The 21,231-nt window shown below is 40.2% G+C and overlaps 1 protein-coding gene across 3 annotated transcripts in view; it reads left to right on the top strand.

The window, feature by feature from the left end:
- The window catches only part of LOC126998013 (homeobox protein HMX1-like), a 102,240-nt gene that overhangs the window by 50,099 nt on the left and 30,910 nt on the right, over nucleotides 1-21,231 (top strand). For all 3 annotated transcript variants that reach the window (XM_050859293.1, XM_050859295.1, XM_050859294.1), the window contains one exon: nucleotides 654-787. In XM_050859293.1, the coding sequence (XP_050715250.1) occupies nucleotides 654-787 (134 nt within the window). The remainder of the gene's footprint in view (nucleotides 1-653; nucleotides 788-21,231) is intronic.

Raw genomic sequence — 21,231 nt, 5'->3', positions numbered from 1 at the left:
ACCATAAAACCAGCTGGACCATTAAAACCACCACCATCACCACAACCACCACCATTATTACACCATCTAGTAGTCACCACCACTGCTAACGGTACTGCTATCACCACCACCATCACTACCACCATCTTCTTTGCTTCTCTTCCTTTATTGTCTTCTTATCTTCTTCTATTCGAACGAAGATAACGAAAGGGACAGTGTTATCTTGCTTCTTTTCCACATTTTCTTTCCTTTAATAATAACAATAACAATAATAAAAAAAATAATAATACCAACAACAATGCTCTCAAAAGTTACACAAAAGCTCACACAACAACACAGGTGACATTTTCTTACCTTTCCTTTACCTGGACAAAACTCATCTTTTCCCACGCAGTCATTCCACCTTCCTCCTCCTCCATTCCACCTGGTGCTAACCCTCCCACTTCACACACACACACACACACACACACACACACACACACACACACACACACACACACACTACCTGCCACTCTCTCGTCATTTAGCCAACCCTCACGTCCCGTCCTCCTCCTACTCTTCTCTTTTCCTCCTGGTATCACGTTCTCTCCTCTCCTTCCCTCCCTCCCGCCATTCCTGCCTCCCCGCCCCTCCTGTCTACCTGCCCCTCATGCCCCCCGCCCCTCCTCCCGCAGGTGAACGAGCTGGAGAAGCGGTTCAACAAGCAGAAGTACCTGGCGTCCAGCGAGAGGGCGCAGCTGGCCAAGCAACTCAAGATGACGGACGCCCAGGTCAAGACGTGGTTTCAGAATCGGAGGACGAAGTGGAGGTGAGTTGGAGCTTTGTATTTCCATGTACCTCTTTTTTTAGTCTCTCTCTCTCTCTCTCTCTCTCTCTCTCTCTCTCTCTCTCTCTCTCTCTCTCTCTCTCTCTCTCTCTCTCTCTCTCTCTCTCTTTTGTCTCCTGCCTTCTAGTTTTTTTTTAAAGTTTTCCGTTTTCTGTTTTTTTTTTCTGTTGCAATTCATCTTTTTTCTTTTCTGCATGTCCCTTTTTTTTCTTCTTTCTCTTTCGCTCTCTATCTCTTGTGTCTCCTGCCTTCGTTCTTTTATAAGTCTTCCGTTTTCTGCTTTTTTTCTGTTGCTATTCATCTTCTTTTCTGAATGTCCCTTTTTTTCTTCTTTCTCTTTCGCTCTCTTTCTCTCTGTACCTCTTGTGTTTCTTGCCATTCTCGTTTTCGTTCGTAAAGTTCCTATTTTTTGTTTGCTTTCTCTTGCTATCCATCTTTTCCTTTTCCTTTTCAACATGTCCCTCTTTTTAAATTTCTTTCTCTCTCTCTCTCTTCCTCTTGTGTCTCCTGTTTTTATTCTCGTTTTCTTCTGTAAGGTTCCTGTTTTTTGCCTGTTTTCTCTTGTTATTCATCTTTTCCTTTTCCTTTTCTGCATGTCCCTCTATTTTTCTCTCTGTTTCGGTTCCTGTTTTTTGCCTGTTTTCTCTTGTTATTCATCTTTTCCTTTTCCTTTTCTGCATGTCCCTCTATTTTTCTCTCTGTTTCTCTCTCTCCCTCTTTTGTGTTTCCTGTTATTCCCGTTTTCTTCTGTCAGGTTCCTGTTTTTTGCCTGTTTTCTCTTGTTATTCATCTTTTCCTTTTCCTTTTCTGCATGTCCCTCTTTTTTTCTCTCTGTTTCTCTCTCTTCCTCTTGTCTCCTGTTTTTATTCTCGTTTTCTTCTGAAGGTTCCTGTTTTTTGCCTGTTTTCTCTTGCCATCAATATTTTCCTTTTCCTTTTCTACATGTCCTTTTTTTCTCTGTTTCTCTCTCTTCCTCTTGTGTCTCCTGTTTTTATTCTCGTTTTCTTCTGTAAGGTTCCTATTTTTTGCCTGTTTTCTCTTGCCATCAATCTTTTCCTTTTCCTTTTCTACATGTCCTTTTTTTCTCTGTTTCTCTCTCTTCCTCTTGTGTCTCCTGTTTTTATTCTCGTTTTCTTCTGTAAGGTTCCTATTTTTTGCCTGTTTTCTCTTCCTATCCATCTTTTCCTTTTCCTTTTCTACATGTCCTTTTTTTCTCTCTGTTTCTCTCTCTTCCTCTTGTGTCTCCTGTTTTTATTCTCGTTTTCTTCTGTACGGTTCCTGTTTTCTACCGGTTTTCTGCTGCTATCCATCTTCCTTTTCTTTTTTTTTCCACTTTTTTCTCCCTTTTTAGTTTTTACCCACAAGGACGAATTCGAGGTAAGAGTTTTGCATTCTCATCTCCATCTTTATTTTCACTTTCCTTCCTACTTTTCCTATTGCAATTTTCCTTTCCATTTTCTTTTCTCTTCACTTTCTCTCCCATTTATCACCTTTCAACATTCCTCTTTTTTACCATTTCCCCTCATCTTCTTGTTTCTTGTATTTCCATCATCTGTGTCCAAGTTTCAAAAAAGACACATAATGCAGAAGTAGACATTATTTCCTTCTATTTCTTTTCATTTTGTTTCTTTCTTCTTTCGCCCACACTTCGCTTAAAACTCTCTCTTCTTCTCTTCCTAGCGACTCACTCATAAAACCGATTCTTCTACTCCTTTTCCTCTCCTTTCTTTCTCTCTTCCTTCACACACACTTCCTTTAACCTCTCCTTTCTTCCTCTTTTTCTATTCAGTCCTTCCATTAAAATCACTTAAATTTCTTATCCTCTTCCTTCTTTCTCTCTTCCTTCAATCACACTTTACTTTTTTACACCTTCCTTTCTTCCTCTTTTCTATTCACTCCTTCCGTTAAAATCACTTCCCTTCCTTTTCCTCTCCCTTCTTTCTCTTTTCCTTCACACACTCTTCCCTAAACTCTCCTTTCTTCCTCTCTTCTTATCCCTCCTTCCGTTAAAACCACTTCTATTCCTTTTCCTCTCCCTTCTTTCTCTCTTCCTTCACACACTCTTCCTTAAACTCTCCTTTCTTCCTCTCTTCTATTCACTCACTCCTTTAAAATCACTTCTCTTCCTTTTCCTCTTCCTTCTTTCTCTCTTCCTTCACTCACTCTTCCCATAAAACTCTCCTTACTTCCTCTTTCCTATTCACTCATTCCGTTAAAATCACGTCTCTTCTTTCTTCCTCTTTTCTATTCACCCTTCCGTTAAAATCACTTCTCTTCCTTGACCTCTTCCCTCTTTCTCTCTTCCTTCAATCACACTTTACTTTTAACCTTCCTTTCTTCCTCCTTTTCTAATCACCCAGTCTCTTCTAACCTCCTTCTGCCCTCCTTTTCCTTCCTTCCCCGCTGCCTCTTCCATCTATGCCGCGCCAGTTTCCCGAAGAAGAGGAGGAGGGGAGTTCGGGGTCCACGGTCGGCTCTAAGGGATGGGTGATAAGGGGCCATGTAAGGGGAAGCGATTTGGTTAAGTTCCCCTTGTTTTTCTCACTAACTGTTGAGGCGAACGAGGGAGGAACGTGAAAATGGACTGTCTTGTACCTTCCCCTCTCAGTCCCTCTTTGTTTCACTCCTCCTCCTCCTCCTCCTCCTCCTCCTCCTCTACTCAGGCTACAACTCGTCCTTGAAAACATAGATAAAGGAGCTTAAATGAGATAAGAAAACCATTATCAAGGCCTCTAGAGACGACCCACGAGGAGGAGGAGGAGGAGAGGAGAGGAGAGGAGAGAGAGAGAGAGAGAGAGAGAGAGAGAGAGAGAGAGAGAGAGAGAGAGAGAGAGAGAGAGAGAGATGGGGGAAGGAGACTATTGCTAAACAAACTTCAAGAGCAAAGAAAAGAAAAATTAAACTTAATTGAAAAACAAAGAATACTCGGAGCAGGAGGATGAAGAGGAGGAGGAGGAGGAGGAGGAGGAGGAGGAGGAGGAAGAAGAGAGAAATGGTACAAGAAAATGGTGGTGAAGAAAGAGGAAGAGAGTAAAGGAAAACACAAAGAAAAAGAAAACAGAGAAAGTAAATAAAAGAGAGGAGAGGCAACATAAGGAGAGAATTAACTGCAGAAATGAATGAAGCAAAGAATAAAGAAAAAGAGAACCAGAAGGAAAACACTGAAAGAAAGAAAATGAAAGGGAAGACAAGAAAAGGGAATTGGAAGAGAAAAGGAACAGAGAGAAAGAAGAAAAAGAGGAGAGAAACAGAAGAGACACAGAAAGACAGAAACAAAAATAAATAATAACAGAAACAGATAGAAGGGCGAACAGCCAGACAGGTAAGGCAGACAGGTAGGTAGCAAGGCAGACAGGTATACACAGGTAGGTAGGAAGCCAGGTAGGAAGGTTGGTAGGCAGGAGAGACGCAGGTAACAAGAGGCAATTTACCTCTAACTCTCTTCCGCGCTAATCTAATTAAGGAACGATAAAACACGGGCTTAATTGATCTAGATGGCAGTAATTATCGTCACAGTCAAATTAACTGGAAAACCTCGTTCTTCACATCAATTATGCCTCCGCACTTTTGGGTCACTGATCGCCAGACACGAGCCGCCGCGAGACAAAGATTACTCGGCCGCACCGCTAAAGATTGAAGAACATTTTTACTTATTTTTTCTTTTCGGGGCCTGCACGGGGCTTTGGCGGAGGAGGTGGAGGAGAAGGAGGAGGAGGAGGGATAAAGATGGAAGAGAAAGAGGGAGTGGGGTGGTAGTAGTTGTAGTAGTAGTAGTACCTAGCAGTAGTAGGAGAGACAAAAGAAAGAGGGATAGGATAGGAGGTTGAAGAAAAGGAGGAGAAGGATGGTAGTAGAAGGAGGAGGAGTGGCGCGGTGTTCAAGGGAGAGGAAGAGGAAAAAGAGGATGTTAGTTTAGAGGAAGAGGAAACAAAGGGAGAGACTGGAGAGAGGAGGAAAAAGAATAGGCAGCAGAAGAGGGTGTGTGTAAAGAGAGAGAAGAGGAGGGTAAGAAAGGAAAGGAAAAAAATGGGAGGAAGAAGGAAAATGAGAGTTAGGAGAAGAGAAATCAGAGGAAGAGAAATCGAGTGAATAGGAAGGGAGAAAAGGGAAGGAGAAAGAGAGAAAATGAGAAAAGAAATAGAAGGAAAAAAAGATTTGAAAAAGAAGAGAGAGAGAGACCTGCCTCCCTCCCTCTTATTCTCCTTTGATCTTCGCTAATGACCGCTGTTTGCTTCCCGGCGCGGAATTGGCGCTGTTAGTCGAAAAAATGAAATTATATTACCTGGCGGAAAGGTGGAGGAGGAGGAGGAGGAGGAGGAGGAGGAGGAGGAGGTGGTGATGGAGGAAAATGGAATTGTGGACAAAATCTAATTAGTACGATGAGGAGCAAAACAAATGATGATGATGATGGTGATGATGATGATGATGAAGAGGAGGAAGAGGAGGAGGATAAAGAGGAGAAAAGAGATAAATGAATAGATAGAGATGGAGGGAGAGAAAAAAATCACGCACGGCAACGGTGAAAATGAATTATGAAAACCTGGAAATATAAGAAAAAGCAATTGAGAAGTGAAGGAAAAAGAAAAAAAGTTGTAAAAATTTAGAAAAGTGAGGGAATGAAAAATATCTATCCCGCGCAATTATAATGGGAAATAGAAAGTCCAATAAGGAATGGAAGGAAAGGGGAAAGGAAGGAAATATACTCAAATTTAAGACTGTGATCGTGATTTACACTTAAAACAAACAAAAATAAATCAAAGAAAAGAAAACTAAATACAAAAAATTACAAAAAAATAACTAACCCCCAAAAATCTAAAAAAAACAAAACAAATAAATAAGGAAAAAAATTAAAAATCCACAAACAAACAAACAAAAAAAAAAACTGAAACCAGACAAAATCAATAAAAAAACAGAAACCAAGCAACAGGAAAGCAGAAACCAAAAAAGAAAAAAACAGCCACACTCCCCTTAAAAAAAAGTGGACACACACAAAAAAAGCAAAACTCTCCTAAAAAAAACCGCACAAAATCATATAAAAAACACCAAAAATCAAACGAATAATAAATACGAGGTAAACCCAAACAACACAAACAAACAAACAAATAAACCCAGCCAAGCAACCCCCCCTCTTTCACCACCACCACCACCACCACCGCTACCACCACCATCACCGCCGCCGCCGCCGCCCCTCCTTCAGGGTTGACCGTCCTCACTAATTATTCCAAAGTTTATAATGTCACTTGGGATCGTAATTACGCCGTGTTTGCGGATAAACTTTGCCATTAACTTAACTTGCTTTTTTACCCTTCCCGACTCTCGTCCATTTTGTCTTCTTCCTCTTGCTCTCCTTGTTGTTTGTCTTCTTCCTCTTGCTCTTGTTGTTGTTTGTCTTCTTCCTCTTGCTCTTGTTGTTGTTTGTCTTCTTCCTCTTGCTTTCTTTGTTGATTGTCTTCTATCTCTTTCTCTTGTTGTTTGTCTTCTTTCTCTTGTTGTTGTTTGTCTTCTTCCTCTTGCTCTTGTTTTTGTTTGTTTTCTTCCTCTTGCTCTCCTTGTTGTTGTTTGTCTTCTTTATCTTGTTGTTGTTTGTCTTCTTCCTCTTCCTCTTGTTGTTTTCTTTTCAATTTTTTCGCTGATGGGTTTTGTTTTTCTTGTACTTCCTGTTTTATGTTATTTGTTTCTTCCTTTTCATTTTTACAGTTTGTTTTCAGTTATTTTTTTCCTCTTTTGTTTCAGTTTTTCTTGTTGAGTTTTATCTTTCTTCATCTTTTGTTGCCTTTTTCTTCCTCATTGTTTTCAGTTTGCGTTTTTTAATTGTTTTTTCACGTCGCTCTAATCTTCCACTTCCCTCTTTCTTTTTATTTTTCTTCCTCTTTCTTTTTCCGTTGTTTTGTTATTTTTTTTTCCATCTCGTTCTCATCTTTCACTTCCCTCTTTCTTTCTTTTTATTCCTCTTTAATTTCCCCGTTGTGTTTTGTTAATTATTTTCTCATATCGTTCCAATCTTCCACTTCTTTTTTTTCTTCGTCTTTCTTTTCCCTTTGTGTTATGTCAATTGTTTTCCATCTCGTTCTCATCTTTCACTTTCCTCTTTCTTTTTTTTCTTCCTCTTTTTTTCCCCGTTGTTTTTTGTTAATTCTTTTCTCATATCGTTCCAATCTTCCACTTCCCTCTTTCTATTTTTTCTTCCACTTTCTATTCCCTTTGTGTTTTGTCAATTGTTTTCCATCTCGTTCTCATCTTTGACCTCCTTCTCTTTGGCTTCCTCTTCTCATTTTTACTGTTTTCTTCTGTTAATTGTTTCGTCTCATCCTCCTCCTTTATCATTTCCTTTAATTCTTTCTCTATTTTCACACATATATTTCTATCTTTCCTTCCAGTCGCATTATTTTCTCTTCTTATTTCTCTCCATCTTTCTTCCATTCTCATACTTTTCCATTTTTCTTCCTCTTCATCTTGTTATTATTATTATTATTCATCGCTTTTCCTCTCTTTTCACTTCTTATTTCTCTCCATCTTTCTTCCATTCTCATATTTCTCCATCTTTCCTCCTCTTCATCTTGTTATTATTATTATTATTATTCATCGCTTTCCCTCTCTTTTCACTTCTTATTTCTCTCTATCTTTCTTCCATTCTCATATTTCTCCATCTTTCCTCCTCTTCATCTTGTTATTATTATTATTATTCAGCGCTTTTCCTCTCCCGTCACCACCTTTTCAACACTTTCCCTCACCTTCTGTCACCCGGATCCACCTTTTAACATTTTCACGAAGAGGGAACAGCTGATATGCCCCCCCGCTGTAACCTTTGTCCTCCTCCTCCTACTTACTCTTTCCCTTCTTTCTCCTTTTTCTTTTTTCTTTTCCTTTTTAATCATTGTTCATTTATCTTTTCTTCCCTTATTTTTTTCTTTTCTTTGTATCCTTTCATTTTTCTTTCTTCGTTTTCTTTTTCTTCTCATTTTTTTTTGTCCTTTTATCTTCCTTCTTTTTTATTTTCTTATTCTTTCTGATTAATTTTTCTTTTCTTTTTCTTTTTCTTATTCTTATTTTGTTTTTGTTTTCTCTTCTTCTTCTTCTTCCTTTTCTTTTTCTTCTCATTTTTCCTTTTATCTTCCTTCTTTTTATTTTCTTATGTTCTTATTAATTTTTCTTTTCTTTTTCTTATTCTAATTTTTGTTTTTTGTTTTCTTTTTTTCTTTTTCAATTCTTTTTCTTTTTCTTAGTTTACTTAAATTTATCTTATCTCCACTTTCTTTATTCACTCACTCTATTTCCTTTCCTTCCCAGCAGATCACTTCTTCCTGTAACCTCTATCCTCTAACCTCCTATTCCTCCTTCTGTTTTCCTCCTTTTCTTCTTCTTATTCACCATCATCACCACTTCCCTTATTCTCCTATTCCCTTTCACTACCTTTCCCATTCACAAGTCACGTAACTCCATTCGCATACAACCATTACATACCACCATCACCACCACCACCACTACCTTCATCACCATCCCATGCATACCTATCTCTCCCCCATTCACAAACAAGACCCCCATCAACACATACACAGAAAACACCAAATCACTTCACAGCAGAACACCCCAATTAAAATAAGGAATAAAGAAAAAACATAACAGAACAAATATTAAAACGTCCCAATTACAGCAACCACAATTACCACTACCACTAACTTCACCACCACAATCCCGTCACTACCACAACCACCACAATCACCACTACCACCAAATTCACCACTATACTACCACCACTACCAACGCAACCGTCACCACCTCTCCCCATATCCACTCCATCCCACAACCACCCCTTTCACCACAACCACTAACTTCACCTCCACCACCACCACCACCACCACCGCAGCCTTCACCACCTCCTCCCTTACCCACCCCATCCCTCCCCTCCTTTCCCTGCCTCACAATTTGGGTAAGTTAGGAGTTAACGTGGATTTACCGTAACGCAGCCAACCTTAATGGAGACTGGTATACCTGGGGCACGTGGAGGCCAGGTGGAGGTGGAAGGCAGGTGGAGAGATGGAATTAGAACCTTTGCCGGAGCAGGTTGGAGTGCATTAACCTGAGACTAATGCTTGATTCTGTAAACTTCGTATTAGTATTCAACAATTATGTGGAAAGATGGAGTTAGAACCTTTGCTAAAGTGGGATATAATTAGAACCTTTGCCAGCGCGGGATGGAGTACACTAACATGGGAGTAACGCCGAATTTCTTAAACCTCGCATTAGGAAAAGAAGAAACGGAGACATGGAAGGAGAGGAAAAGAATAGTGATTGAAGGGAGGGAAAAAGGGGGAAAATGAAGGGGAAGAAGAGGGGAAGAAAGGGGATTATAAGGGAAAATGGAGGTATAAGAGGAGAGGCAGAAAGGGGAAATTAAGGGTTATGTGGCTAGTTAGACTTTTTAATTCTATTCCTGGGACTGGGTTACTTAGAAGTGTTGGATTTTCACAGTCAAGTCGACATATCACAAACAGACGTAAAAAGTGAGATAAAAAAAAATCAACGAAACCAACAAACCACGCCTTGAAAAACAGGTCAAATCAAACAAATCAACCACGTTAGTGTTGATGAAACTAATGCGACGGATAAAAAATCAGACTAAAAGAAGTGGAGAGACCTTTTGTCCTCTCTGCTTACCTGAAGGCGTGGTGGCTAATGACTTTTGATGCACAGGTAAATTTTGTGGCTCAGTTCACCTGGAGAGAAAAAAAAATCATATTAGGGCTGGAGTGAGAGAGCATAGGTAGGTTGAGACAGGTGAAAAGTTAAAGGAAAAAGGAGCGTGTAGGTAAGGTAGGGAAAGAGGAGACACGAAGATAGGGGAAAAGAAAGGAAAAGAAAGAAAGAAATGTTAGAGGAAGGTAAATGTTGATTATTGACACACATATAACAAAAAAAAAATGAAAATGGTAAGAAGAAGGGTGAGAAAGGGTGCGAAAAATGAATGTTGAAGAAAGATAAAAATTGAAAATATTGATGTATGAAAAAAAAAGATGGACAGAGTTACAAGGGAAAGAAGAAACAGGGAGACATGGAAGGGGAGGAAATGAATAATGATGGAAGGGAGGAAAAAGGGGGAAAATGAAAGGGAAGAATAGGGGAAGAAAGGGGATTATAAGGGAAAATGGAGGTATAAGAGGCGAGGTAGAGAGGGGAAATTTGTTTGAAGAGAGGAGGGGAGGAAAGGGGAAGGGTGCAACGGTAGAAAGGGGAAGAGACAAGATGGCGGAGAGAGAGAGAGAATGTATACTGAAGAAAAGGTTGACGAAAATATTAGGAATACAGGAAAAAACAGGAAGAGATAAAAGCAAGCGAAAAAATAACACAAGTAAGATAACGAATTTAGAATGTGATAGAGAAATTAAAGGGAACGTGATGTGAAGGAAGACTATTGCGGCAAGGAAAGTGAAGGTGAAGAGAACGAAATTGAGACGACTAAAATTTATAAAGGATAGTGAGGGGAGAGAGGGAAGATTTATAAGAAACAAGAGAATGAAGAGCGTAAATAAGAGGGAAAATATTTAAACCTAAGAAAGTAAAACAAAACAAAAATATACAGCACATGAATTAAAGGAAATATAATCAAAATGAGACAATACAACAGAAAATGGCATAGATAAATATAGATAAAATATGATAAAGTAAGAGAAAATAATCCACACAAACAAGACAAAAATGGAGGTGAAGATGTATATAAAAAAAAGATGTAATATAAACAATGATCTTTCAAAACATTTATATTACCAACAACAAAAAAAATGTCCATGGTTGTGTGTGTGTGTGTGTGTGTGTGTGTGTGTGTGTGTGTGTGTGTCCTGGGAAAATTATGAATGAAAGTATGATGATGCAAAAGGTGTTAAAAAGTGCAAAGGTGAGTAACCCGCGGGTCTCTCTCTCTCTCTCTCTCTCTCTCTCTCTCTCTCTCTCTCTCTCTCTCTCTCTCTCTCTCTCTCTCTCTCTCTCGTGCCTGCCCCTCGTATCTGGCAACGCTGCGCCTGATTCATCGCGGCCATGTGTCAAAGTAACGACTGCATTTACCTCCTAATGAGTCCAGGTGTCACGCCACGGCCAGTGTTGCCAGACCCGACCCACCCACCCTTATCCTTAGTTCAGTGTTGCCAGACCCGCCACCCCTATCTTTACCCTTTGTCCAGTGTTGCCACCCCCACCCTCACGCCCTCACCAATGTTACCAGATCCATCAATTCCTTTCATATACCCTGATACCTGGTTTCTAGTATTGCCAAAACGGTCATTAACACCTACACCCTCACACGTTTATGCATTAAAGTAAATATATACAACATGAGAAAGGAATAAAATATAAGAAAATGTCATGGATAAATATAGATAAAATATGATAAGTAGGAGCAAATAATCCGAACAAACAGAACAAAATACACGTGAGGAAGAAAAAAAAGACTTAATATAAACAATGATCTTCCCAAACATGTATATTATCAACGACAAGCAAATACCCATCTTCGTGTGTGTGTGTGTGTGTGTGTGTGTGTGTGTGTGTGTGTGTGTGTGTGTGTGTGTGTGTTAACCCCATCACAGTCACTTACACTCTCTTCCTACACTCTCACGCCTCCAGTCAGTCAGTCATTCCTTACACTCACGCCTTTATCTAGTCACTCTCCCTACACTCTCACACCTCCAGTCAGTCAGTCATTCCTTACACTCACACCCTTATCTAGTCACTCTCCCTACACTCTCACGCCTCCAGTCAGTCAGTCATTCCTTACACTCACACCCTTATCTAGTCACTCTCCCTACACTCTCACACCTCCAGTCAGTCAGTCAGCAGTGTTGCCAGCTCTCACTACCTACACCCTCTCCCACTCAACCCTCCAGACACCGGCAGGACAGTGTTACCAATGCCGCGACAGACACCCTCACACCCTTCCCTCTCCCTTTCTCTTCCTGTACCTGCCTCACTCTCCCTCTTCATTCAGTCCTGTAAACGCAATCCTTATCTTTTCGTTTCCTCTCATATCGCTTATTATCGTTTCAGTAACATATCCCTTTCCTTTTTTATTCTTTTAACTTTCTTTCTCATCACTTATAATCATTCTAGTTGTACAGCCATTTTCTTTTCCTTTTCTTTTCACTTATTTTCACATCGTTTATATTTATTTTAGTAACACTCATTTTCTTCTCTTTCTTCTCCTTCACTTCTTTTGATTCTCTTAAATCCATTTCAATCCTATTCAGCATTTTCTGGTCGTCTTATTTTCGTTTTTTTGTTGTTGTTGTTTCCCTTTCCACGTAATTCGATTTTATTAACTTCCCGACAATTCACCACATTTTTCTTCGTTTTTATTCTATTTTCCCTTTTCCCTTCCCTTTCCTTTTTTACACACCATCAATAAAAGGCAATGCAACAACCTTTTACTTTCATCTCGTTTTGAACCACTTTCCTCATTCCTTTACGACGTCCATTACTTTTCTCCACTTCTACTTGCCATTCCACAACCTCCACCTCCTTGCTTCTTTCCTTCTTTCCATTTTCCTTTCACATACGCTTTCTTACTCTCCTTCCTCTTCCAGTCAATGCTCCACAATCTCCTCCTATTCAAGATATAAAACCACTTCTCTTTTTCTCTTCTCTCTTCCACTTACCACTTTCCTTCTCTTCTACTCACTACATTATATTCACTTTTTGACGGTACATCACACGTATCTTTCTCCTCCACTAACGACTCCACATCCTCCACCTACTCCTTAAAACCTACACTTGTCTTTCCTCCTCCTCCTCCTTTGCACATGACTCCACTCCATCCACCTACTGTAGATATATAACCCGTAAATATCCTTCTCTTCTATACTCCACATCTTCAATCTACTTCTCATTCTCACACAAAACACTTCATCCACAAAACCCGCTTCCCTCCATCCCTTACTCAACCTTCCAGACAGTCTACCTTTACCTGTACCTCCCTTTACCTGGCCCTCCCTTCCCTCTCCCTCCTGCAACCCCTTCACTCCTCTCCCCTCTCCCCTTTCCCTCTTGTCTTAGGCCCCCCTCCAGACACCTCCCACCACTCACTGTTGCCACCTCAATAATAATGCTCCTCCTCCTCCTCCGTTCCTCCCTCCTCCTCCTGCCTCACCTGCCGTACGCTTAGTTGGCAACACAATTCAGGTGATTCACTCTTGCCATCTGCTGGGAAAATTTGCTCTCTCCCTTCTTATCGATCCCGGCCGTGTGTGTGTGTGTGTGTGTGATTCGCCCAAGAACACTGTGTTTGGCGAGCCGTTTGGTGTGTTGCGGTGCTTGGTCTTCTGTGTGTGTGTGTGTGTGTGTGTGTGTGTGTGTGTGTGTGTGTGTGTGTGTGTGTGTGTGTGTGTTGATAGTTTGTTTACATGTTCTTGCTGATATACGGGAGGAGGCGTGTGGTGGTGGTGTGTGTGTGTGTGGGGGGGGGGGGGGAAGGAGGGGTGCATCGTTGGCAGTCCTGTTATTGATACCCTTGAGTGACACCTTGATCCAACACAAGCAGGTAATCACTCTCACTCACCTGCGTCAATACTCGATTTACGCTACCTGTGAACAAAGCCCACGACACACCTGTACAATTAAGTGCCGCGTGTGTGACTTGTAGATGTTTGGTTGTAGATCTTTTTCCGGCACTTCGCTTTCACTCTCATAGCAATCATTAACAATTATACGAATCGATGCTGTAAGTTATGTTCACCGCGCGGACGGACGGCGATTGTAAACTTAAATGTCGAGTGGTTTAAGAGTGATACGTGATGTTTTTTTTTTTTAACATACGTCTCTTTGCTGCAGGTAATAATTGTGCGGTACATTATGTGTTTGTGAGATTATGTTTAATGTGTGTAGTGGCGGTGGGGGGGGGGGTTGTGTGTGGGGTAGGGTCTTGTGTGTGTGTGAGGGGGTTGTTACAAAGACGAGCACTAGATTTTACCTTTCTTTCGTAACTTCACTTCTTACTGGAGGGCAAAATGATCCTGGTTGAGTTTAATGTGTGTAGTGTGGGTGGGGGGGTCGTGTGTGGGGGGTAGGGTCGTGTGTGTGTGTGTGAGGGGGTTGTTACAAAGACGAGGACTATATTTCACCTTTTTTTTCGTAACTTCACTTCTTACTGGAGAGCAAAATGATCCTGGTTATTAACTTGAATTATCTTTATTATTGCTCCTGCTCTTCTACATTTTCCTTTCTCCTCTTTTTTCTCTTCTTATCCTCCTCTTTCTTCTCTTTTGTTTAGTAAAATGGCTGCTTCTATTACTAAAACAAAATTAAACACTACTTATACTGTTCTCTCTCTCTCTCTCTCTCTCTCTCTCTCTCTCTCTCTCTCTCTCTCTCTCTCTCTCTCTCTCTCTCTCTCTCTCTCTCTCTCTGTTGTCCGGTATCCTTACCAACGAACACTGTTACACACGCCATGAATACTTGATGTGGTAATAGTTTTTGCACGCCGGTGTAATAAGAAAAGAAGAAAAAACTCTGCATTTCATCATTCATAAACGAATTCCCACAAAACAACAATACAGGACGACAACCACGGACAGCAACGCCCATGTTAATTCAGAATCCTTCGTCTGGTGTGGCATAAAATATCGTGCTGTAAGGGTATTCAGTATTCTTTTACCTATATTCTACAGGAAAAGTATATTGCCACCTGGAGATTATGTAATTCTAAGCAGATAATAACTTTCTGGTAATTGTCAAAACTCCTTCGCAAATGGGACAAAATCATGTGCAACTAACTACACTCACTACCAGGTAATTCTTTCGCATTTGATATCAACAGATTCACTCGTCTCTTCCCTTCCCTGCCTCATTAACAGCCATGGAGTGTGATGCCATAAACCTAATAATGTGCAAATTTAACTGCAACTAAATATACTGAGTGCCACAATTCTTATCAGTATCATTAGATTCGCTTGTCGCTTCCCTTCTCTGTCTCACTAAGGACCGTACTCTCAAACCCTTCGGGGCTTACACACACCATTTGGTAAGGCTTTCATGGAGGTTGTGTCAGTATTTCCAGGGGTAGTTTTATGAGCTTAGTGGTACGTTATTATTCCTTTTGCTCTTCTTTTATTTTTATTTTCTACTTTATCTTTCTCTCTCTTTTTCCTTCATTTTTCTTTCTTTCTTCTTTCCTTCCTTCCGTTCTTTTTTTATCCTTTCTTTCTTTCTCTCTTTCTCCCTTTCTTTTATTCTTTCCTTCTTCTTCGTCTTTTCCTTCATCTTTTCTTCTTCTTTTCTTCTTCTTTATTTTTCTTTTCTTCTTTATCTTTCTCTCTCTTTACCCTTCATTTTTTTCTTTCTTTCTGTCTCTCTTCTTTCCTTCCTTCCTTTCTTTCTTTTATCCTTTCTTTCTTCCTCTCTTTCTCCCTTTCTTTTATTCTTTCCTTCTTCTTCGTCTTTTCCTTCATCTTTTCTTCTTCTTTACTTTCTTATGAACTTGAACAACACTCATAGGATCCCGACTAACCTCCCTTGTAGCCTTTGAAAATATATACTGTAAGAGCCAATAGCGTCTCAGAACACGAGCCTAAAACCCATGGAGCGTAATGACTTAAAAGCTAAAAAAGAGCAATCTATAATCTGCAACATATGGCTGGATATTATTTCGGTAATCTTCCTGTGGGCGAGTTTTTAATGTCCGCCATAATTTTCGTCTCGCGTTCCTCCTCCAAAGCGCTGGTCCTCGAGGCGCCAATTAAGTCCCTCAAACCGCGCCTCTTAATGAATCACCGAGGAAATTGCCTTCTTTGTGATGGCTCGTTTTGGTCCGGTTGGGAAATGATTGCGGTGATTGTCTTTATGGCGAGGAGTATCGTATTGTTATTATTTCTCCTGCTCTTCTTTTTAATTTTTATTTTCTTCTTTATCTTTCTCTCTTTTTTTCCTTCCTTTTTCTTTCTTTCTTTCTTTCTTTTACCCTTTCTTTCTTTCTTTCTCTCTTTCTCCCTTTCTTTCATTCTTTCCTTCTTCTTCGTCTTTTCCTTCATCTTTTCTTCTTCTTTACTTTCTAATCCGCTTCTTTTGACTTGTATAATGCTGCAGCTGCTACTATTTTTGCTACAACAAAACCAACACCAACAACAATATCTACTACAACGACTACCACTACCACTACTACTACTACTACTACCACCGCCACCGCTTTTCCTATTTCTCCATCTTCTACTTCTTGCTATTATTACTAACATCAATATTCCCTTTCTTTTTTTCTTTCCTTTTTCTGTATAAAGAGAATCAGAAAACACAAAAGCTAAAGTGCAAAAAAGGAAAAAAAAAATCAGTGCCGAGAGTGGAGGAAAAAAAAACGGAGGGAATGGAAAGGGAAAGGGAAAGGGGGCGCGTGTGAGAGAGGGGAAAAAAGGGGGACGGAGGAGAAAGTGAGGGGAGCAGGAAGGCGAGGGAGAGGGAGCGAGGGAGGGGATGAAGAGGGGGAAGAAGGGGAGGAAAATATTGATCCCCAAAGACCGGCCGGCGCTGACAGTTTTCATTACCTGTCTGATCCGTTTTCCCTCACCTGTGTCGCCGCCGTGTCCGACCGTTGCCCTTTTTTTCGATTCTTTGTCCCTTTTTTCACCTTTTTTTTTGTACTTTTTGTTTTTCTCTCATTTCCGTTTTTGCTTTGTTTTGCTTTTTTTTCCTTATTTTGTTTTTGTTTTTCTCCTTTTTCGTTTTTTTTGTCTTGTTTTTTTGTCCTGTTTTTTTTGGGTATTAACTTTCCATAAACCTTCATTTTTAGTTCAAACTCTTTCCTTCATCCTCAATTACTCTCACTTTTCATACACAGACAAACAAACAGAATTACATATACAAACAGACAGACAAACAAACAGACAAACACACAGATACAGACACAGACGCACAGACAGAGATACACACACACACACACACACACACACACACACACACACACACACACACACACACACACACACACACACATACACACCTCTCCCTTCCCCCCCCCCCCACACATTACTCCCCCTTCCTCCCTCCCCCTCCCCCCCACAATATTACAGGACTCGCGCAGCCATTACTCAAGTCTTAAAACCTTTCCGATACGTAGAAGACGAAAAATATACGTCTCGCGATTTACGAGATCCAGCGAGAGCCGACGAGACTTTACAAACGCCATGTGTCATCGAGTAAAGAAGAGGATGAAAAGAAGAGGAGGAAGAGGAGGAAGAGAGGGAGGGAAGGAGGGAGAGGAAGAGCGTTTGTGTCGAGGAAAGTAAGAGAATGAATGGAGGAAAGGGAGGGAGCAAGGGAGGAGAGAGGAAGGGAGGGAGGGATGGGAGAAGGGAGGGAGGGAGGGAGGGAGGGAGGGAGGGAGAGTAATGGAGGAAAGATCAAAGCAAAATACGTGGTTAGTCGATTAATATGAGGTAATGTATAAGAGAGAGAGAGAGAGAGAGAGAGAGAGAGAGAGAGAGAGAAACACACACACACACACACACACACACACACACACACACACACAAAGACCTACAAATCATAATAATAAATAAATAAAATAAAACCACAAACAGAAAGCAAAAACTACAGAAAAGACAGACGATATAAAAAAGGTGAAATAAGAGTAAAAACAAACAAACAAAGAAACAAACACAAAACAGACAACCACAATTCATCAAACTCGAGGCGATAAAATGAATGAACAAAAAAAAAAATAATAATCACGCAACAGAAGATCATGAAAGAAGAAGATTAAAAGTGAGAGTGAATTTGCATGACTCAGCTGCTAGAGGAGGAGGAGGAGGAGGAGGAGGAGGAGGAGGAGGAGGAGGAGGAGGAGGAAGAGAATAATTCGGTGATGGCTATATCGGGGATTGAAATTTTATTGGCATTGTTATTTTTTTTTTTATATATTTCCTCTGGTATAAACTCTCTCTCTCTCTCTCTCTCTCTCTCTCTCTCTCTCTCTCTCTCTCTCTCTCTCTCTCTCTCTCTCTCTCTCTCTCTCTCTCTCTCTCTCTCTCTCCATCCTTTCCTCCATACCTTCATCCATCACCATTTCCTTTATCAACATCCTACAGAAGCATTATTTTCCTCCCTCCAACCGTCCCTCGCTTCCTCTCTCCTCCTCTCTCACCTCCATTTTCCTCCTCTCTTCCTCCCTTTCCTCATTCACCTCCATCATCTGCCAATTCATCTGTCTTTATTTCCCTTTTTCCCTGCTCCTCCTCTTCCTCTTCCTCCTCTTTCTGCGCCTGCTCCTCTTCCTCCCTCACTTCCTTTTGCAAATTATCTCCCTTCCTTTCCGTCCCATTCATCCTCATCCCTGTCTTTTTCTGTATCCTTTTCCTACATGTGTTTCCTTTGCCTCTTCTTTTTCCTTCTTCGCCGCCTATTCCCTCTCAGTTCCTACGCCTCTTCTTTTCCTTGATTTTCTTCTTCTCGTGAACAATCTTACACAGCTCTCTTCTTCTTCCTCCTCTTCTTTCACCTCCTATACCTCCCTCTCATCTTCGTTTTGGTCTTTCTTAATTTGCTCCTCCTCAATCCCTTTTAATATCTTAATTTTTCACTCTTCTCTTCTTTTTCTTTTTCTTTTTCTTCTTCTTCTTCTTCTATATATCTGAATTTTCTGCACCTATTTTTCTCCTCCTTCTCCATTTACTCCGCCTCCTCTTTTTCATACCTTCACCAGCTCCATTTGTGCCTCCTCCTCCTCCTCCTCGGGGCGACAAATGGACCTCGGCTCTATAAAAATGTCTGCCGGGAAGCTCTCAAGAATTATCGATCATTTATCATTGTAGCGGCGTCCTGTTATCACGATGCTCGCCTGTTATCTGCGTGTGTGCGTGCGTGTGTGTGTGTGTGTGTGTGTGTGTGTGTGTGTGTGTGTGTGTGTGTGTGTGTGATTCTTGCTTGCTGTCTCCTTTTCTCTCCTCCTTCTCCTCTTCATTTCCTTCTTGTTCTTCTTGTTCTCGTTTTTATTCTTCTATTCTTTTTCTTCTTTTCCTTTTATTCTTCCTTTTATTTATTTTTTCTTCATGCTCTCCTTTTTTTCCGTTTCTTCTTCTTTATCCTCCTCCTCCTCCTCCTCCTCCTCCTCCTCCTCCTCCACCTCCTACTCCTCCTCCTCCAAATCCACTTCTTGCTTCGACCTCTTTGCCATGATTTCCTTTTTTTGTCCTGTCATTTTTTCTCTCTTTTTTTTCTCTACATCATTTTTTCTCTCATCACAACTGCCAACACCACAACAGCGCTTTCTGATTCCTCCTCCTCTTCCCCCCCCCTCCTCCTCCTCCTTAGGGTGTCAGATATGCTACAGTCCATCTTTGTTTATTTTTTTCCTAACATCGAAAGTTTTCCCCTAAAATGCTCAGTCTCTCTTTTTCTTTCATGGGTCCACTCGGCGGTGTCAATTTTCGTTGCGGGACTTGGAAAAAAACGCGTTAAGGGAAGAATTTCAGATCGTGCTTGTAATTTCAGGTCGTGGGCGTGTGTGTGTGTGTGTGTGTGTGTGTGTGTGTGTGTGTGTGTGTGTGTGTGTGTGTGTGTGTGTGTGTTTCTTTTACTTCTTTTCACACCACGTTATGTTTCGGGGTCTGGAGTCGATCCTGGGCCTGTGGAATCGTGGTTAGGCGTTATCTCATGCTAATTAAAGGACTAGGAAGGAAAGGTTTTAATAAGGGCCTGATGTAATTTTTAAGTCTATTCTCACACAAGGAATTATTAGTCAAGTATTTTTACAGGTCACTCATATAGTAATCAAAGAAATTATTCCTCTCTATAATGGAATATACTAATTTTTCTTATAGGGTATAGCGGCAAGAGGGTGTTAATACCTTTCTTTTTTTGTTATTTTTCTTATTTTCGCTCAACCCAAAAATGTGTTTCAGGGAGGGCAGTCAAGCGGCCAATCAATTCGCCGCAATGGAAAAAGTTGCTGGTGTGGCGAGGATAAGTTGAGGAGTTGACGCGAAGTTGGTTTAGAGTTTTGTGTTCCGGGTCATTTTGGCGACACTTGGCGAGGGGGGGTGGGGGGTGGAGGGGTAGGGGGGAGGGAGGGGGGAGAGGGAGGGGGGAGAGGCGATAAGGAGGAGGTGGAACGGCAGGTAAAGGTGTGTTATTATTGGGGCAAACAAAGGTGCTACAGGTGATGGATATGTGTGTGTGTGTGTGTGTGTGTGTGTGTGTGTGTGTGTGTGTGTGTAAAAATATATAGAAAAAAAAGAGATCAGGAACACGAACAATATCACTGCAATAGAAAAAAAACACGCAAGAAAAACGAAGCAACAAAAATGAAGAAAAAAATAATATTGCAGTACTAAATGAAAGGAATAATTATAATAGGGATAATAAAAGAAATAAAACAATATTGCCAACAGCGGGAAAAGAAACAAACAAAAATATAAAACAACTTAGTACGAACTTTAAAAAAAAACAATGATAGATATAAATAAAAATAGATAGACGGATAGACGAAATAATGGATAAATAGATAGATGAATAGATATAGTTAGACACAGAGAAACAAAGATAGAGATAGACAGATACATAGAAAGGTAGACTGAGAAAGAATCACACGCAAACTAAAAAAAAAAGGAGAGAATCAGTTATTGAAGCAAGTGAAGACCAAAAATTGACCAGGCTAAGGAAGGCAGCACACACAGAGATGGAGGCACAGACAGACACAGACGGACACGGCACACGACAAAGCTCTTAACACTCACCAACACTCAGGGCTGGCATGCATAAAGCGAGAGAGAGAGAGAGAGAGAGAGAGAGAGAGAGAGATCTCTCTCTCTCTCTCTCTCTCTCTCTCTCTCTCTCTCTCTCTCTCTCTGCAAAAAATACATAAAACACGCCAGATCATTGGGCTCCGCGCGGGTAATCGAGGGACAAACAGACAGCCCCAAATTGCCGCTTATAGGCTGTCAAAAACCGTTCACTTGCTCGTTAGAATAAAACAGAAAAAAAGGAAATCTAAAAAAAAGTTCGATATATATATTTTTTTTTTTTTTAGGCTGCAATGCTTTCGTTTGTTTGTTAGTTCGTTCGTCCGCTAGCTGGTTCGTTTCGTGAAATGCGTGGGAATGAATAATTGACTGTGAAATATGCGTCGTTGTTTTCGTATAATTTATCGCTGTTATTATCATTGTTATTATTGTTATTATTATTATTATTATTATTATTATTATTATTATTATTATTATTATTATTATTATTATTATTATTATTATTATTATTATTATTATTATTATTATTATTATTATTATTATTATTATTATTATTATTATTTTCATTATTATTATTATTATTATTATTATTATTATTATTATTATTATTATTATTATTATTATTATTAGTGGTGGTAATGGTGATAGTAGTAGTAGTAGTAGTAGTAGTAGTAGTAGTAGTAGTAGTAGTAGTAGTAGTAGTATCATCATTTTCATTTT

This window comes from Eriocheir sinensis, chromosome 13 (genome assembly GCF_024679095.1).
Source record: "Eriocheir sinensis breed Jianghai 21 chromosome 13, ASM2467909v1, whole genome shotgun sequence".
In the NCBI taxonomy this organism is placed as follows: Eukaryota; Metazoa; Arthropoda; class Malacostraca; order Decapoda; family Varunidae; genus Eriocheir; species Eriocheir sinensis.
This window is presented reverse-complemented; position numbering and strand designations above follow the sequence as displayed.